Source organism: Podarcis bocagei (assembly GCF_964188305.1).
Source record: "Podarcis bocagei genome assembly, chromosome: 1".
NCBI classification, from domain to species: Eukaryota; Metazoa; Chordata; class Lepidosauria; order Squamata; family Lacertidae; genus Podarcis; species Podarcis bocagei.
Window position 1 is genome coordinate 28,583,515 of NC_138125.1, and position 18,491 is coordinate 28,602,005.

The 18,491-nt window shown below is 43.8% G+C and overlaps 1 protein-coding gene across 1 annotated transcript in view; it reads left to right on the forward strand.

Annotated features, from left to right (window-relative positions):
- STON2 (stonin 2) overlaps window positions 1-18,491 on the forward strand; it is a 74,056-nt gene that overhangs the window by 7,259 nt on the left and 48,306 nt on the right. The window contains exons 2-4 of the mRNA XM_081172808.1: window positions 5,530-5,733; window positions 7,199-7,462; window positions 10,975-11,172. Coding sequence (XP_081028934.1) covers window positions 5,646-5,733; window positions 7,199-7,462; window positions 10,975-11,172 — 550 coding nt within the window. The 5' untranslated portion in view covers window positions 5,530-5,645. The remainder of the gene's footprint in view (window positions 1-5,529; window positions 5,734-7,198; window positions 7,463-10,974; window positions 11,173-18,491) is intronic.

Below are 18,491 nucleotides of genomic sequence, written 5' to 3' on the forward strand. Positions count from 1 at the left end.
GTGACCTGTGATGGGGGGCAGTATTGATGAAGTATTGCTTCAAGCCTTCAAACGATCTTCAGGAATGAGGAATATCACAGTCCAGTGTGTTATCTCGCTGAGCAGGGCAGTAGGAAAGAGAACACAGTTTTTCCCAAAGCAGAGCTGGATCTGCCAAGTGTGTAAGGGAAATAGGAATATATCTCAGTTCTTATTTCATGTGGTAGAGTGGCCTATTCCTGTATTCCACCATGTGCATAACCTATGTGCCCTGGCCCTGTTTGCATAGCTGTCAACATTTCCCTTTTCTTGTGAGGAATCCTATTCGGAATAAGGGAATTTCCCTTAAAAAAAGGAAAACGTTGACAGCTATGCCTGTTTGATCTTGCCCTTGGTTTAGGGTAGCCATCCCCAGCTTGTTGCCCTCCATCTGCCCTGGCCAGGGATAATGGGAGTTTTAGTCCAAAGTTATCTGCAGGTTTGGGAAGGCTGGTTTAGAGCATTTTAACAAGCAAGGTTTATACGTGGGTCTACAATCCTCTCCATGCCATTGATATATGCCATACAGCAGTAATCCTATTTGAGCTTTGACGGACCAGCTGTGCATTTGCTACGAAAACCGTCTTTTAATTTTCAGTGCCATTATGTAATGGGAAGATGTGCTGTAATACAGCATCAGTGTTAAAACACCGAGACTCAATAAGTAATGTTTCAAGCTGATTATTTCCATAACTGGATTTTCTTTTTAATGGTCAAAGCAATAGTTTCCTGCCATGTCTCTAATGGGGCTTTTTCACTGGAGAACACTGCTTGCTGTGAAGTAATACGTTTTGATTCTTATTGTGCTACAGGACCTGGTTAAATCTCAACAGAGTCGTAATTCTAAACACAGTGGGGTTGAATTCTCAGCAGATCCACATCAGTTAGTGCTGTAAGTTGTCACTTTATATTGGCGGTCAACTAATGCAATGGAAAGAGCTGAGACTCTTATTGCACCTTGAAGACCCATAAATATGGGGGGGCATAAGCTTTTGTGGCCAAAAAAGATTGTTTCAGCTTCCTGCTCTTCAAAGAGGCACCAGATGCCCAAAGTCTTATGCTGACAGGGCCACCACACCTGCAGGTACTCGTGTTTTTCATGCACACCCACCAAACCTCAGATCAGTGCCGTATTTCAGATATGGGCATGCACAGTCCCAAGCCATTTGAGGCTTTGCAGGAAAGTAGTAGCACCTTTAAAAGCCCAGAAATGAGCAAGACAAAATAGGGTGAAATTACACTCTGATCGCCCAGTCTCAGACCTTTCTCATTTCATTTCACTTTTAATTTGTATACCTTCTTTCTATATTGCTGTAAAACATAGTGGCTTACAAGCTGAAGAAACAACGAAATAGACAGCAGAGATCAAGAGTTTGGCAATGATATTGTGGACCTTTTGTTATACTTTTCCAGTTCTCTAGAGCATGATGACTGTGGCCAAATCCCTTTTTTGAGAAAAGGGTGCAACAGCCAAAGCTGGTAAAAGGCACTGATACTCAACCATGTAGGTGTGCCACATCAACAAGCGCTAACAACCTGTGAGACTTAAGGGGAAGTGCGACACCTAACCCTGGATCAGATGATTCGCTGAACCAACAGCATTTGCATCTTAAATGGATTAAATTTCATTTAAGTGCACATCTAGTCCTTTATTGATATCAAACATTAGTTTAGGATTTCTAGTCTTCCTAGAATCTGATGAAAGCAAGAGGTAAGACCAGGTGTCAACTGTGTGCTGGCTCCTCATCCCAAATCTCTCCTGATAATTGCACCAGAAATTTCACGTTGCTACTTCATTTGTTTTGTCCGATGGGTTGCTGTCTTTTCCACGTTATAAAATATTTGTTGTTTTGGAATTTTACAGAATTGGGGGCAGGGCTTTGCTTGAAGGAGAGACTAAGACAGTACAGTGAAGTGGGTACAGAAATGTGCTCTTATCTCATTACCTCTTCCTGCCACCACTATGCATTTTTCATTGCCTCTCTGAATTCCAGGTAGGGCTGCAGGGGAAGGAATCCTGTCTGAACCCTGGAGAGCGGCTGCGAGTCAGTGTAGACAACACTGAGCTAGGTGGAGCAATGATCTGACTCAATATAGTGCAACTTCCTATGTTCCTATTACTCTTCGGAGTTGAAATGAAGGGGTAGTTTAGCTAAGAATCTGAAAATGCACATCACTCGGTGACCGAAATCTCAAGCACATGTGAAATGGCGATAAACTGAATTGACAGCCTGCTGACCTTGCAGTTTATCTAAAATTTGCTGCATGTAGGGCCTCCAGCAAATGATTACTCCAGAGTGGTAAAATAATATTACTTTTACCACTATTGAGGGCAGAGACAGCTCCAGGCTTGAAGGGGCAAAGAGCCCACAAGTATTAGCCCCTTGGGGGTAGGGGCAAGAGCACTTCTCATTTCCCACAATGCCCCTGATGTAGCATCACTGTGCAGCATATCGGGAAAATAAATGGCAGCTTCCAAACCCAGGGTAAGTATTAGTGGTTGACCTTACTGAGATGCTGGGACTTTGACAGCTGCCTGACGACAAGAGCAGCTTGCTGATTGTTGTGGGAGAGAGCACAATTTGAACTGTCTGCCTTGGGCAGACTTGGGTCTGTCTGTGAAAGAGTGATGGTTTAGGACACCCCTTGGACAAACCCCCTCTCCTGCTGGGGTGTGGGCCATCAGCAGGATGCATGAACCATGCTGACTTTTGACACTGGCCTTAATTAGCATTGCAGTGGCTTGCCTGTTAGTCTCTTGAGTTAGATCCCAGGGTTTGCAAGAAGAGGAAAAGTTATGCCCTTCTTCTTTGCTGGGACTCTGCCATCCAAACCCTCAGAGCTACTGTATGGGCGTTCAGTGACTCATAGGGTCATTAGGGTCTTGCTCATATATTATGAGTCGCTTCTGTGGTTGGATACTCCTCCATTAAGACTATTTTGGGCACAAAGAGCTGTTTTCATTTTGCAGATGAAATACCCAACCCTTCTTTCAGGCATGGCCTAACATGAAGATGAATTGTGGCACTCAGTCACACCTGTTGCTCACTTCAGCCCAAAAGCAAGGAGGAATACTGTCAGAATTCAGCCGTTAAAAGACCAAGAGTTTTGTTTTCCATGTTTAAACTCTCAGTCTTGATGAATTTTCATTTGGTTGTGGGAGGGGATATATTTGGCATGCTTTTTTTATGGAATTGGAAAGGGAGTGGTGACAGGTAAACACGGTCACAGTGAAGAGAAACAAATCTACCTCCGCAGCGGGCCTGCTTCATCCTCTCTCCTTTCACAGGTTTTTCTTGGACACTGAAAGAAAAGAGAGCATTCTCCTCAGCTCCCTGAGCGTGTGAAACTCTTGATAAAGCCTTTTGCCTGTTCACGTCCTGCTCTCTTCAAATTTCGTTCAGGACTTTCTCAGCTAGGCTGCATTGGGAGAGGGAAATGCTCTGTTAAAAAATTACTCACATTACAGATGTTTCAGCAAGCCAAAAGAATGGTTCAATTGGTCAGGTGGGAAAAACAGCAAAATATTGAGGTCAGTCTATCCCTCCCTCTCTCAGGGGCAAACCCAAAAAGAGCACACGCTGCCTGCGACCTTAAATGTCTTGAAAAGAGTTTTCTGTAACTAGTATGCCTGTTTAAACAGCAAGTGTGAGCCATGGCTTCAAAAACGGCTTCTGGGGCTGAGCTCTGATTAACTCTTGACTCAAATTAAGTCCACCTGGCTAGAGTCCACCTCCTCCCACTCCCACATTATCCATCCTTATCCAGCTTCCTTGTCCCTGGCAGGGAACAAGCTGGCAAGTTTTCTTCACAGTTGTGAAGTTTTCAGTAAATCACTCTTCACTCTCTTTTCCCATCAGAACATTACACTGCCTTAAAGTATTGAGTACACACACAAAAAGTTCTCGGTAGAAATAGAAAGATTATTAAAAGTAGGGGCCAGGAGATCTGGGCCTCCTGAAAAACGGGGCTTGGGCTCGCTAGGAAACCTAACACTGCCCCTTTCCCTGTGACATGTTAGTTACCAGATTATTTTAAGAAGTGATACTGCAGAGTTATGGTATTTATTTTATGTAGTTCAGAGAACAATTACCTACCTCTCCAAGGAACGTACAGCAATTCATTGGTTTAATGCTGACCCCATTTGCTAGTTGGTTTTGCAAAACTCTCCCAGTGCTTTCTACTCTGCACTTTTAAACTCTTTAACACTGGATAGCTGGGCAGCATACACAAACAGGGCTGTGGTTTCAAATTCAGTTTATCAGTGGAAACCTCTGGTTACAAAGGGGGCTTCCTGCTTAAATTGTGCTATAAAAAAACATGCATTTGGTATTGGAATCTGGTTATGGAGGTTGTTAAGAAGGAGCTGGGGTTGCTCTTGTAACAAGAAACCTAGATCCCTTATTTGGTATTGTGTGCTTGCCATAAGATCAGGATGGTACTTGAAGATGATTTGTTGTTCCATAAGGGTCTTCTTTGAAGACCAGCTTTATTTAAGTCCATGTAGTTATTGGAACTGGAATTTCAAGATCTAGATTTTTCCAAGTGGAAACTCTCAACTTCAGCAAACTAAATAGAGGTAAACATTCCCTTTTGAACACTTTGATACCCGGAGCAAATAGAGAGAAAAGATTGTGGCATAATCCAACTATTTTAATCTCCACTTAAATCTCTTTAGTCTAGGACAATATTCCCCATCTTGGTGCCCTCCAGATGCTATAGACTCCAACTCCCATCATCCTCAGGCAGCATTGCCAGTGGTCAGGACTGATGGGAGTTGCAGCCCTAAAAACATTCAGAGAGCACTATATTTGGGAAAACTTTTGAATTTACTTAGTAGCCTTAATCTCCCTCAGTTTAAATGTTACCTGGACAAAAGAGCCAAAGTCCCAATTCCAGAAAAAATAGGTTGCCTGATTTACACTTACACTTACTTACACAAATTCCATATGCAAGCAACAGTAGACCTCCTTCAGAATCGCACAGGGCCAGCCCAATCCATTTTGCCATTTGAGGCAAGACTAGTAATAGTTGGTTTTTATCCCTGCCCAGCCAAAACATCTCTAGGAATTTCACAAGAAGTTACTGAATCTCCAATAAGATTGGCATAACATCTTTATTTCAAGGAAGTTACTTTGGAATAAAACATGCCCAAACCAGCCAGTTGTGTTTTATTCTGCAAAGGCTGCAGACTCGGGGAATGAATGAAATAATAGAAAAGTGCTTAAGCAAGCATACCCCAATATCCTTCCCTGTCCCTCAGAAATGTCCGCTTCCTTTTTTAAAAATGAAAGCTAAGATTATACCCAACCCCCAAATCCTACCCCTTCTACCCATTTGTCAGGCGCTCACAAGCCTGAAATTTGCTCTCTTCTGCTGTAGTTCAGTAGCACTTTCCTGTATGTTTTCCACAGCAAATGGTATTCAGAGACACTAATCTTTACTAGTAGCCATTTATACCCTTGTACAATCAAACTGTGGATTTCTAATCTCCCCCCCCCCTCCTTACAGCTGCTGTGTCAGGAATGAAATGAATTTTTAAAAAATGACAACTTTGCAACAAAGAGGGCTGTCTGCTGTCTACTGTCTGCCGGTGATGTGAAGATGAGTAGCGACTTGCAGTGAGCATGACATCACTAGCCAACATCATTGCTTCCCAGCAATCAGAGTGGGTCTCCTTCAACGATGGGCTGCTGCTACCGGTTGCCTCCCAGGGTAGGCAAATTCCTTCCCTCTGATGAAATAGGCTGTTGCTGTATCTTGATATAAATAAGTTAGTCAAAGGAAACAAGGCAACTCTTTTACTCCAATCCAAAGTCCTCTGTGGGTTGTACTTAAACATAAGCGGTTTTGTTTTTTGTTTTTAACAAGTGCAGCCTCTTCTCCATTCATTCAGGATAGACACAAACGGATGGGTCTTCCTCCCATGGGGTTTTGTGTTTTCCCAGTTGCATGTCGCACATGGGCCTACTAAAATGGAGGAGCTCCTTGCATGAATAGGAATTGCTTGTGCTCAGGGGTGGACCACCCCATTTCACTGCCTGAGGTAAAACGGGAAGCTGTTCCACCACCCCGCCAAAGCCTTGCTTACTGGGGTCTCGCAGCAGCTTCTGGTGAGATATTGTGAGAGCTCACAAAAGCACTGCGAGATCTTGCCAGAGTTCCATGAGATTTTGCAAGATCTGGCTGGAAGTCACTGTGGCACAGCCCCACCAGCAACAGTACCCTCCCCATGGGATTCTGTGACCCAAGGCAGCAGCTTCAGTCTACCTCATGGGCAGGCCAGCCCTGCTTCAGCAGTAGTTGTGACTTTTACTAGCATGAGTCAGTATAGTGCAAATCCAGTGTGAAGTAATGGATAGAGCAGGGATGAAGAGCCTGTGGTCCTATAGACGTTGCTGGACTCCAGCTCCCATCAGCCCCAGCCAGTTTGGCTGATAGTCAAGAATGATGGGAGCTGTAGTCCAGCAATATCTGGAAGGCCACAGGTCTCCCAACTCTGGGATAGAGTGTTTCGGACTCAGAACTAGGTTGAATTCCTTCTTCAGCTCACAGGGAGAACTTGAGTAAAATGCTCTATTAACCTATCCTACCTTAAAGTGTAGTTATGGAGTTAAAATGGGGTCACCCTAAGCTCCTTGGAAAGACAGGCTAGATGAAAGTAGCTAAAGGATTCGATTACATGTGGGTAGCTATGTTCAGTTTTTATATACCACCTCAATGTGTTATAAGAAATTTGACCTAGGGAGGGGAAGTAGCCTTGTGCCGAGCTTCTCCTTCTCCTATGTAACATCTAGTCCAGGGATGAGGAGTCTGCAGCCCTCCAGATATTGCTGGTCTACAAGTCCCTCACTCCCAAGACCAACCAGCCCCAGAATGAGTAGTGGAAACTGTATTTAAGCTGTGTATTTGCCCACCCCACCTTCACATTGTTTCAGGCAGGGATGGATACTTGCTCAGTATAATGACACTGGGACACAGTATTGCATTACAAAGTCTCTTTAATGGTGGAAAGGAGAGTGACTCAACATGGGCTGCCATGTTTCTTATAACAGGTAGTTTCACTCAGAAGCATAAAGCTGTAACATTGCCCTATACACATTGAACATTTACAAACGATGAAAAGGGATGTTTAAAAATTCCTTGTTACTTCTACATTATATTGTGATTCTTCTTGCAGGCCAAGCCGGAGAACCTCGTGAAAGGTTTCTGTCCTCCTCTGATACTTCTTCTGAAGGCATCCAAAACCTGGATGGAGAATTTCAGACACTTGCACATGCAGAGCTGGGAGATGGAATGGACAAAACTGCTGCAGACTCTGTGTCCGTATGTTTGCTTGAAAACCACCCGTCTCCAAAGCCTGATCTGTCTTCATCATTCAGCACATGGGTCCAGTTTGAAGATGCACCCTGGCCTAGCACTTCACCAGAGAATGCACATACAGGTTGGGATGTCACACTAAACCAAAGTCTATTACAGTAATGCTTGCAAATGATTCAGTCCCTGGCATTTTCAGGTAGGGCTGAGAGAGGCTCTTGCCTGAAACCCTCGAGAGCCACTTCTTGTGAATAACATCGAGCTGGAATGATCCTGTGATGGAGTAGCAAGAGACTGCATTGATGCAGCTTGCATGTGCTTAGATCGTTGACCTCAAGAATAATACCCAACCTGACACAGTTTGGGGGCTTCTGTGATATTTTATTGAGGCTTCTACATACCAGACCTCTTACAGCTTTGTTCTGCTGGGTAGTTAGTCCCTTGCTAAAATAATTAAGAAGCCATCCCCTAGGCCTTGCCCCCACACATTCCACAGATATTTTGGCTTGTTTATTGTCAACATCGCAAGTGAATCACATACACACACACCACATGCACAGAGTGTCTAAAATACTATCTGCTACTCCATATAAACCTACCTTTTTAACTGTTTCAGAGACTGTGTTGTTACTCCCTTCAAAGTTGAGATGTTGGCAACTGGAGAAAGGGCATTTTCAGTAGTGATACCCTTGTTGTGAGATTTTGCTCCTCCAGAGATACTTGACTGGTACATACTTTGCTAACTTTAGAGTACTGGGTAAATATATTATTATTATCCTGAATTTTTAAGGGATGATATGATTCTGATGATTTTTACTGATGATTTTAGGAACACAGGAAATATGAGTTCCTGTGTTAGCAACACAGGAAATATACTGAGTCAGATTATTTGTCCATCTAACTTACTGTTGTCTTCTCTGACTGGCAGTGGCTCAACACCTGCTACCTGATCCTTTTTTAGGTGATGTCAGGCTTTGATCCAGGGGCCTTCTGCAGGGGAAGTGTTCCACCACTGTGCTATTATTTTTATTTAAAAAACCCTGTTCTGTGATTTTAATTCTTTTTTTAAATGCTAATTGTTGAATTTTTAAAGCTTTGTTGTTGGTTTCTTTGAAAGAATTTGCTAAAAGTGTTATTTTAGAAATAACACTTAATTCCCCCCCCCTCCCAAAAAATGTTTAATTATGCAAAGGTATTGTGACACTAGTCCTGGCAAGGGTCACCAATGGCATGGGAAATAGCCATGTCAGTCATACAACTCATATGGTACCCTGATTGCTTATGCTACCAATGCAGCAAGGAACTCGGCCCTGTTTCAATTCTCTCTCATATTGACAATTCAATCAGATAAACTGCTGGGTAAAGCTGCACCCTGGAATGTAGCGAGGTATGAAAAGTAGAGCTAGAAAAGGCCTATTGTGACATCTGGATCACACTCCTCTCAAGGACTTTGTCTGATTCTAAGTGGCTCAAGTAACTAGGACTTTATCTCACATTCTTGGGGAGGCATTTTCACAGCAGAACAAACTTCACATAATGCCGATTGTGCTATCCGCTCTGAAACTGGCAAGTCTTGAGTAAGAGAATCGTACAGCTGAGGAAGAAGGAAAGCAATAACTGAAAATGATGAGAGCTTGATGGCATGCTAAAATTGGAACAAATTGTACTATCTTTGCTGCTGGAGGAAAAGTTTGCTATAAACTCAGGTAGCTGAAGATTGAGGATGTATGTAATATAACTGGAACAAATTTGGAGAGAGAATTCTCAAGCAAGCTATTCTAGATCTCATCCACATCATACATGTAAAGCATTGCTTTGAAGAGTAATAATGAATCCTGGGAACCGTGGTGCTAACCTCATAGAGCTGTAATTCCCAACACCCTTAGCAAATTACAGTTTCCAGGATTTTCCATGACTGTTAAAGTGGTATAATAGTTCTTTAAATGTATGGTGTGAGTAGAGCTTGCTTCTAAAGACTATGAAGGTACGTTCTTCTAACTGTGATTTTGGACATTTCAGATTATAGATGCTATTTGCGCTTGAGGCTTATAAGGAAACATACCTCTGTTCAGACATTCTAAAATAGTGTGTACAGAGAGGAAATGAGGATCCCAGCTCTCCTCGCATCCCATGTATTAATAGTCTCTTTGCAGAGCAGGCAGGTATGCGGTTTTCATAGGTTTTAGTATACACATGTATAGGAAATGGGTTCCCTCAGTTCCTGCTTTCTGTAAACACACATTTAGGTATTTGCACTGCTTATATAGAACCAGCCACTGTAACTTAGGGTGATATTCAACACTGCACTACTATTCTGTCAATGCAAATATTTTTGCTTGCTGGGTGGAATGTTCTCTCCCATCTTCTCCCCACAGGCTGATCTCCCCAGAGCAGATTTGGGGGAAAAGCATGGAGGTGGGGGGGGAAGCCCTGTTACACTAGCAGAAGTCCTCTTCCAGGACTTCCATTAGCCTACCAGGTTAGTTGAATCTGGCCCACAGTGTTCTCCAATGTGACCCTTTTCTGCTGGCACCAATTCCCTTAAAAGACTCTTAAAACTTCCTGGTAGCCTAGCATTAGGTGTGAGATTGTCACCAGTACTGGAGATGGACCAAACTGGTAACTAAGACTGTTTGTTTATCAAAGGGCTAATTGTGTACATAAGGAAAAGCTGATACATTGAGATCTACACGTGCTTGATGATGGTTTCCAAGGACTCAAGAGATGCTGTTGCTGAGACCTGCCTCTAAAAGGCTTTTACCTCAGACCAATTTCCCTGACATTCCCCCCCAGCCAAATTCACTCAAAACCCAGTTAACTACCGGGTACAATCTGCCTCTGACCCCAAAGCTCCTCTGGTTGTACTTCTGGCTTCTGGGACATTTCCCCTATTTTAAAAAACCTGGATGTGTCCTCTTCCGTTAAAACCTTTACACAGTGCAGCCTATTCGCCTAACTCAGCCACCGACTGCCTTCTTCTGATCACAGCCACCAAAGCATTGTTAACACACTGGGGGGAAATATACCATAATATTCAGGATTTCGCTGTCCACTTTCGCTTCAACTTTCTCTGTTCTTCGCCTCACACCTTCCTCATCAACTGTCGTTCCAGACTGACAGGTAAACTGCCCATTCTTCACGGACTAGAGCCTCCAACCAATCAGAGCCTCAGACTCATCGAATTTACTTGATCCCGGGCCCGTCTATAAATATTAAAAGCAATTATCTCTTTCCCCTTTCGGATCTTGTCTCCAAGCAGCTACTGCTAAACAGTCTTGCACCACAGTAAACAGCACAAGGCCTTGGACTTTGACATTTACGCTCTGACATTAACAGAGGTTGCAGAAATCTTTTTTCGAAGCACAAAACGCGTGGACAGACATACACAGCATTCCTCAGTCTACAACATGGTAGCAAGTGTTTTGGTTTTATATTAGAAGGCTTATAGCAAATGAGGAGCATTGATAGCATCAAATAACCAGCTACCCAGCAGAATACTCAGGCAGCATTTCCTCGCTTGAGGGAAACTTGATGTAAGATGTTCTGCACCATCCAATTCCCTCTTTTGTCATGATTCACCTTTCCAGAACCTTTTTTATGCTGCCTAGTTCCACAAAGTTCTTTCTTTCTTTTTTAAAGCCTTCTCTCCAAAAACATTCTGCTGGACGTGTCCCTCTTCGGGATCTTCTGAGAGAAGACCTCTCACGTCAGACAACAGTTGGACAACTACTTCTGAGAACACCAGCAGCCCCAGTTTCACACCTTCCTACACTGACCTGCAGTCCATAAACACTGAAGACCTGACCAGTGGCAGAGCATCTGCAGCAGACTCAACCGGTAAGCCAGCTTTGTGCTTCCTTCCCCTTTCATGGGTCACATTTCCCTAAATAAACAGTTAACATTGGAATCTAAACTTGCAATGAATCCTGGATCAGCCTATTACAAATGCAGTATCATGATACAAGCTTCAGAAGATGGCTTGGTCAACTATTAGTTACCTTATTCTTGGCGCTCTTGTTGAACCCAGGACTGGCCTATCCATTTCATTAAGTCTTATAAAGAACAGTTTACCCAAACAAACATAAAACAAGAATAAAAAGTGAAATAAATAAAAGGTATACTATATCATTATACAAGTTAACAATTACAATCCCATTTATACTTCTCTGATGTGCAGGTTTTATTATTATCCAGATACATATATTCTTATTTTTAACCTACTATATTTTGTGTAAAAGTGTTCCAAATTTCTTTATACGTGTCCATGCAAAGTCTACATCTCTAAGCAATCGGTTCATAAATTGCAAGTGTAGTCATATCTTCAGTCCACTGATTAAATGGAGCTGTACACTTATCTTTCCGCTGCATCAGTATCAGTCTTTTGGCCCTATATGGTCCCCATATAGGGGACGCGGGTGGCGCTGTGGGTAAAACCTCAGTGCCTAGGACTTGCTGATCGTAAGGTCAGCGGTTCAAATCCCCGCGACGGGGTGAGCTCCAGTTCGAAAGCACCCCTAAGTGCAAGTAGATAAATAGGGACCACTTTATAGCGGGAAGGTAAACGGCGTTTCCGTGTGCTGCGCTGGTGCTGGCTCGCCAGAGCAGCTTCGTCACGCTGGCCACATGACCCGGAAGTGTCTCCGGACAGCGCCGGCTCCCGGCCTCTTGAGTGAGATGAGCGCGCAACCCTAGAGTCGGTCACGACTGGCCCTGACAGGCAGGGGTACCTTTACCTTTAAGGGATGGCCCATCCATGAGATGGACTGAGGCAGCCACCTTGGGTGGCAGAATCCCATGGGGCAGTGCCCCTGTGTGAGCCCCGCCCACCCCACCACCACAGGAGAAGCAGAGAAAAGCGGTGGTGGCTTCCAATGAGATGTCTCCGAAAGCCACCACTGCATGACCCTGGTAAGCGAGGATTTGGCAAATGGGAGGCAGTGAGGTGGCACCTTCCCATTTTGCCTCAGGCAACAAAACAGGGTGGGCCACCCCAGCTGTGCCAGTTGTCAAAGAAGACCGCTAGTGAGACTTATGAGAATGTTTTACAAATCAATTTAATCTGTAGTTAAAATATTCTAGTTGCTTCAGCACATTCACCTTTCCTTCACTGACAAGGAGAAACTTCTAGCCCCACCCCCCCCGGGGGGGGAACGACACCGAGAATATTTTTTTAAGCACTAAAGAAGACCTGATAACGTTTATGTCTTTAGCTCTGATCTTCCTGCTCTGCCCTTTCCTAGGCCAGATGAGGACTGTGGCCCTGGGGGGACTTTCACCTTTCCCCCCTCCCATGATGGCTGCTTATTGTGGGAGGGGGGAATCATGTACCCCAGGGCTAAAGGCATTGTATAACTTCTCATATACTGTGCTTTGGCCCTAAGACAAAGGAAAAAGCAGAGAGAGAATCAAGACAACCTGTGGAGATATGTGATGAGATCTTTTGACTTTTTTAAAAAAACAACTTTTACTCAGCTGTTGTGGGGGGCAGACTTTTGGTCAGAGCAGCAGATCTGAGGGGGGAGTTGTATAACCCTTTCTGTCTGTGCCATTTTTGTAATCTGAATCCCTTCCCCCTCTTCAGCTGATATGAGCCTTACTTGGGCGATGGGGTGGAATACAGATAGATTACCTGCTTCCTCCGTAGATTTTGCTCCTGTAGGATAAATAGTAGCTGGGGCATGGCTGGTCTGATTAAAATCTGAGTCCTCCACAGCTACGTTAAAGCTACATCTGTTTTGGTCAAGAGAGAGAAACAAATTGGCAGACCTGCATGATAAAAAATAATCAGAAGTAGATTCTGCCTTGCTGGAATGTTAAGCTGTGCCCCTGATATGCCCAGAGGTAGAAAGCACAAATATTTACACTAAAGCACATGAAGCCTGTGTTTGATCAAATTAAAAGCTGGACGTGGTCTGTGGCTAATTCATGTGCAATTCATATGTGGCCTACTTCAGGGCAGTGAGGTGAACTTTTGACAAGCTTCAAGGATAACTGTCCTAGGTTTAGACCTTCGCCTTTCCTAGGTAAAATTTACACAGTCACATACCAAGCAACCAGTGCTATCTGAATATTGTGGGAAGGATTTGCAAATAGATAAAAGTGTCTTTGCAGGATTTATCATGCTTACTTTGGGTCTCGGCTCTGCCATGCAATGTGGAAAGTCAAATATCTTTGCAACGGGCAGGAGTTCCGTTTGAAGTCGGGCACAGTTGTGTCAGACTTTGTATGGAAATTCTTGGTCTTCTGCTTCTGATTGAGGGGGAAAGAGCAACAGAGCACCTAATTGTTCAGGTCCACAACTGCAAGATACCGAGCACCCTGGGAAGCGGGTTTAAATCCCCAGGAACTTCCTTTTAGTTTTACTAACAAGGAATTGGAAAATGTGAGCAACAGCCACTGAAAAAGTAGCCTGACTTCTAAAGGGTATATGACTTCAGTGGCTCAAAAATGACTAAGAGTAAGCCAGGACTGGGCAAAGCTCTGCACTATGCAGGGCAGAAATGTATGCTTGAAGAGTTTTAGGGCATCACAGTGAGCTGATTTCTCATGGTGAATTAAATACACGTCTGAGAATCTTGCACTCTCTTGATGTGATCTTTCAAGTGGCTGGAGATCAAATTGGTGAGGTTTTAGCAGTAGCACTAGCAGCTATTACTTGTAACTCTTTTCATATGCTTGAGTTATTGGAGTGGGTGCATTGCCAACTATAAACACAAAGGTGGCATTTCCCATCATAATCCAGTAGTGCTTGATCCTGCTCTATCCTCAGGAATGGGCAGGACCACACACTGAGGGGGGGGGGAGGGAGGGTTCTCATGCTGAAATAAGAGATTCTGCTTCTTTGCAATATAATGTGGTTGCCTCAAAAGCATGGGAAAGGATGAGGAGATTGTACCGGCAAGAAGCACAAGAATGTGGTTTAGCGATGATGAGAGGTTTAGAGGATCGGTTTTAGGCCTAGCTGTTCTTAAGCTAATTGGAAGCAGATTTAGTGTAAAAGGAGAAGGGAAAGTCAGGGGGAAATCTTGTAGGCTCAAATGTTGGCTTCTCCTCTTGTATGATTTCTTCCTAGATGCTCAGACAGGGTCTGTTGCAGTGTTTTTTTCCACTTGGGGGGAAAATGTCACTAAGATGGAGTATCAGTGTGTCTGGTGCATCATTTTAGAAGCCCAGAATCCAAGCTGGCCATGAGTGATGGGTATAATAATGCATTAGGGATGTCCAATTTAATTCTGGCTCCGTATGCTAGTTTGTATCAAATATGAATCATTCTAACTTACCTGTTTGGAGAGGAGAAAGCCCTAATATATAAATCTTTGTATTTATATGTCAAACCCAAAGTTTTTGATCTTATTATTGAAATCAAATTACCTCTTTTCTTTCATGTTAAAAAACAGCCAGGGGACCATGCCGTGTTCACACTTTTAGATCTTTTAAGCTCCCTGTTTTGCTGGATTTTAACCTATTTTTTAATTGTCCATTCCTGTAGGTGGTCTTTCTCTAATGTTGCTCATGCATAACCTCCTTGCAAATATAAGAGGAACAGTTTGTTTTTCGCTCTGAGGCCAACTACTGGACGTATCAATGGCTTGATTCATTATAGGGCATCTTCCTATACTCCAATTTCCCTAGGAGTTTGCTTCTGTCATGAGAAAAAGGAGACAAGAGAGAACAGAAATCAAGGATAGGAGGAAATGCCCTTTTTGCTGTAGATCCATGAAAGCAGGGAAACAGGGCTGTTATGACCCAGAAGAGTGCGTATGGAACTCCTATCCAGTTGGAAGGCTTCAGAGCCTGTTGGAATTGGAAAGAAGTAGGAGACTTCTCACTCTTTCCCAATCATCTTATGCTCATTGAATGGCTGGATCTGCTGCTTCCAGTGGAGAGATTTGAGTTCTAGTTCAGTGGCAATAACTTGGTTCCCTATGACTTTTATTTTAAATCCTTTGGGCAGTTCTTACCTCAGACTCCAACACTTTGCTGTTTTTCTGTTTTTTAAAAACTTGATAGCAGATTGGAGTTAAGAGTGGGTTAGCTATTAAGAGTGAACTTTCAAAGAAATTCCTGTGCGTGTTTACTGCAGATTGGGTGATCTCTGCATTACATACACAAATGGCAGCAAAGGTTGAGCTTTTGCCTACTATGAAAGAAACGCAGCACTACTAAAGAAGATCTGTTGCTCTGATCAAGAGTTTCTCTGGTGGACCTGACTTTGGGTTATGTACGAGCATGTATCCCATCTTTACACTGGCACACAAGGTTATGGCATGCCTGTTCACAATATCACGATCAGTAGGGTTATTCCTTTGGTGCAAAGTGCATTTTGACTTGTTCTTGGCGACTTGTGTCGCTAATACAGTTAGTGACTCATCTATATTGTTATGCTTTTATAGATCCTATATAGTGCAATAATTTCCTACTTCCCCTTCTCATTAACAAGCTCACACACTCTGGAGGAGAACAAAGCAATGTATTTTGCCACTAGCATTCTGGCTTCTTTGGCTGAAATCACCAGTTGGCTTGAAACCTGAGTTCCAGGCTGCACTAGAGTACGTAGGTAGGCGCCTGTACAGACACCTACTGGCTCCAGCCTTGAGGCTTACAGATAGTTATCGCAGAGGCGCAGAAATGGGGATTGAAATTAAAAAGAACACTACTGTAATTTCCTGAAGTGCCCTGAAGCAGGTTTTGGAGCAAAGATATAATTTCATAGATCTGCATGAATGGTGTGAATGCAGACAATTTAACCCCTGGGCTGCCTTCAGCGATTTTGGAAATGGGAGAGAGTAGAACCTTCCTGATGCTATCATGGAAATAATTGACCACACTTCAGATTTAATGCAGAATTGAAAGCATGTTTCCTCATAAGTGTGACCTGTTGAATTCAGTGGACCTTTTTTTTGAATAGCAATATAAGTGTGATTAGGACTGCAGGATATTTATTTTATTCTGTTGCATTTTAAGGTTGAAATTGCACTGCATCATGTTTAGTATGGAAGAGCCACTGAAGGTACTGAAGTGGATCGCAAATTGCGTTTTTGGCTTAGTTGAAATCCCATTTCAGCAAGTTACTTATGAGAAGGGGCCTCACTCCCAGGACTCATGGAAGGGCAATGATCATAAATAGCTTTGAAATTACTTGCATGTGAATAGTCACATGTGAATGTTGACAGTCCCTGATAAATGTATTGAGACCTGGGACTGTAGGAGGCCACTTTAAACTGATTCAGGCCAATGATCCACCTGCCTCAGTATTGTCTCCAATGTTAGCAGCCCTCCAGGATTGAAGATGGGAGTCTTTCCCAGGTCTAACTGGAGATGGCAGGAGTAGAATCTGTGGCCTTCTGGATGTGCTCTTCCCCCCCAAAGTCCAGCATTCACTGCTGCATGTCCTTAAAAGGTAAAGGTAAAGGGGCCCCTGACCATTAGGTGCAGTCGTGGCCGACTCTGGGGTTGCGGCACTCATCTCGCTTTATTGGCCGAGGGAGCCGGCTTTTAGCTTCCGGGTCATGTGGCCAGCATGACTCAGCCGCTTCTGGCGAACCAGAGCAGCGCACGGAAACACCGTTTACCTTCCCGCCGGAGCAGTACCTATTTATCTACTTGCACTTTGACGTGCTTTCGAACTGCTAGGTTGGCAGGAGCAGGGACCGAGCAACGGGAGCTTACCCCGTTGCGGGGATTCAAACCGCCGTCCTTCTGATCAGCAAGTCCTAGTCTCTGTGGTTTAACCCACAGCACCACCCACGTCCCTTGCTGCATGTCCTTACTTGTGAGCTATAGACTGGTAAGTGCTTACAGTCTTTTTTTTTAAAAAAAAACACACATGAATATATCCTCTGGTGTACCTCCGTCACTTAGAAAAGGTCAAACTGCATATCCATGATTAGATTTTCCTTCTTTGAAAAAGCTCACAGGAGAGGACGGATGTTATAACCTTTTACTTGTTCACCGTTTCCCCAGTCTCATCTCCATCCTTAAGGTGCAGCTAGCTCCCATTAAAGGCGGCGGGGGGGGGGGGATACTCAACAAGTACATAAAGTGCTGTTAACAGCAACAAATTTGGAGCACAAACTGTATTAGTATCTCCCTTCACCTGTAACTCTCTGCAGTGCACAAGAAACACTGCTGTGCAGAGTGTTGACTTCTGCATCCATGTTCAAGCAGATTATACGCCTTGTGTTTTATATACAGATTAAAAACACATGCCTTGTGTTTTATATACAGATTCTAGCTAGTAGAATTGCACCTGTATGCCTCTGAGTGAGAAAGTAACTACTATCTGTATAAGGACTAAGGACTGGGTGTTAGAACGAGGTGGGCAAAAGCAAGATGATGGCCATTCTCACTGATTCCGAAGCTCTGCAAAACAGACCTTTCCTGTACTGTAAAAAGACTTGGCTCTGAAAGTGGGGCAGTTAGATTCCCCCACAGTGCTTTGCAGAGCCTCCTTTGTGGCAGGGTGTTCTCTAATCGTGCAGTATTAGGATCTGGTTGGGAAGCTTTGCACAAAAGAACTTAGGGGCTCTGGAGGCTTTGCTTTCATGAACTCATTTCTTCTCCTGCTCCCGGGCTGATTTGTTTGCAGAGGCTCGGTTGCCTCAAGCAACGTAATATCAGTGTGAACTATGGGGTATCCTTGGAGATCTGCAGGATTCCCTGCAAACCTTTTCAGCTATTAGCCTTTTCAGAGGATGAAACAAATAGGCATTTTCTTCAGTAGGAGCTATTGCTTAGTCTCCCCTTCCCTTTTCTTTTCTCTGCCCCACCCCACTTTTCTGAAGTATGTAAAAGCAGCTTGGTGTGTTTCACAGGCAGATACTGTGAACAGTGTAAAGCAATGCCTTCCATGCCACAATCTCTTCTGTTAGTCCTAATGCCTTTACATCAATCTTTAGCCTTAGGGAGAAGCAATGAGTGAATTTGCAATATGCCTGACACCTGCCCATGCCTTAGTGCTCTTGCTTTCTCCCTGAACTCCCCTTTCCCCATGCGAACTGGGACCATGTAGCAGCTACAGTCTTCCTGTTGCTTCTCCCCATCCCAGCGGATAGCAGCATGGGACTGGCAGTGACTACCCCCCAAAACACATACATACATACACACAAACACCCACACACCCACACACTTTTTTGCAAGGCTCTGCAAATCCTATC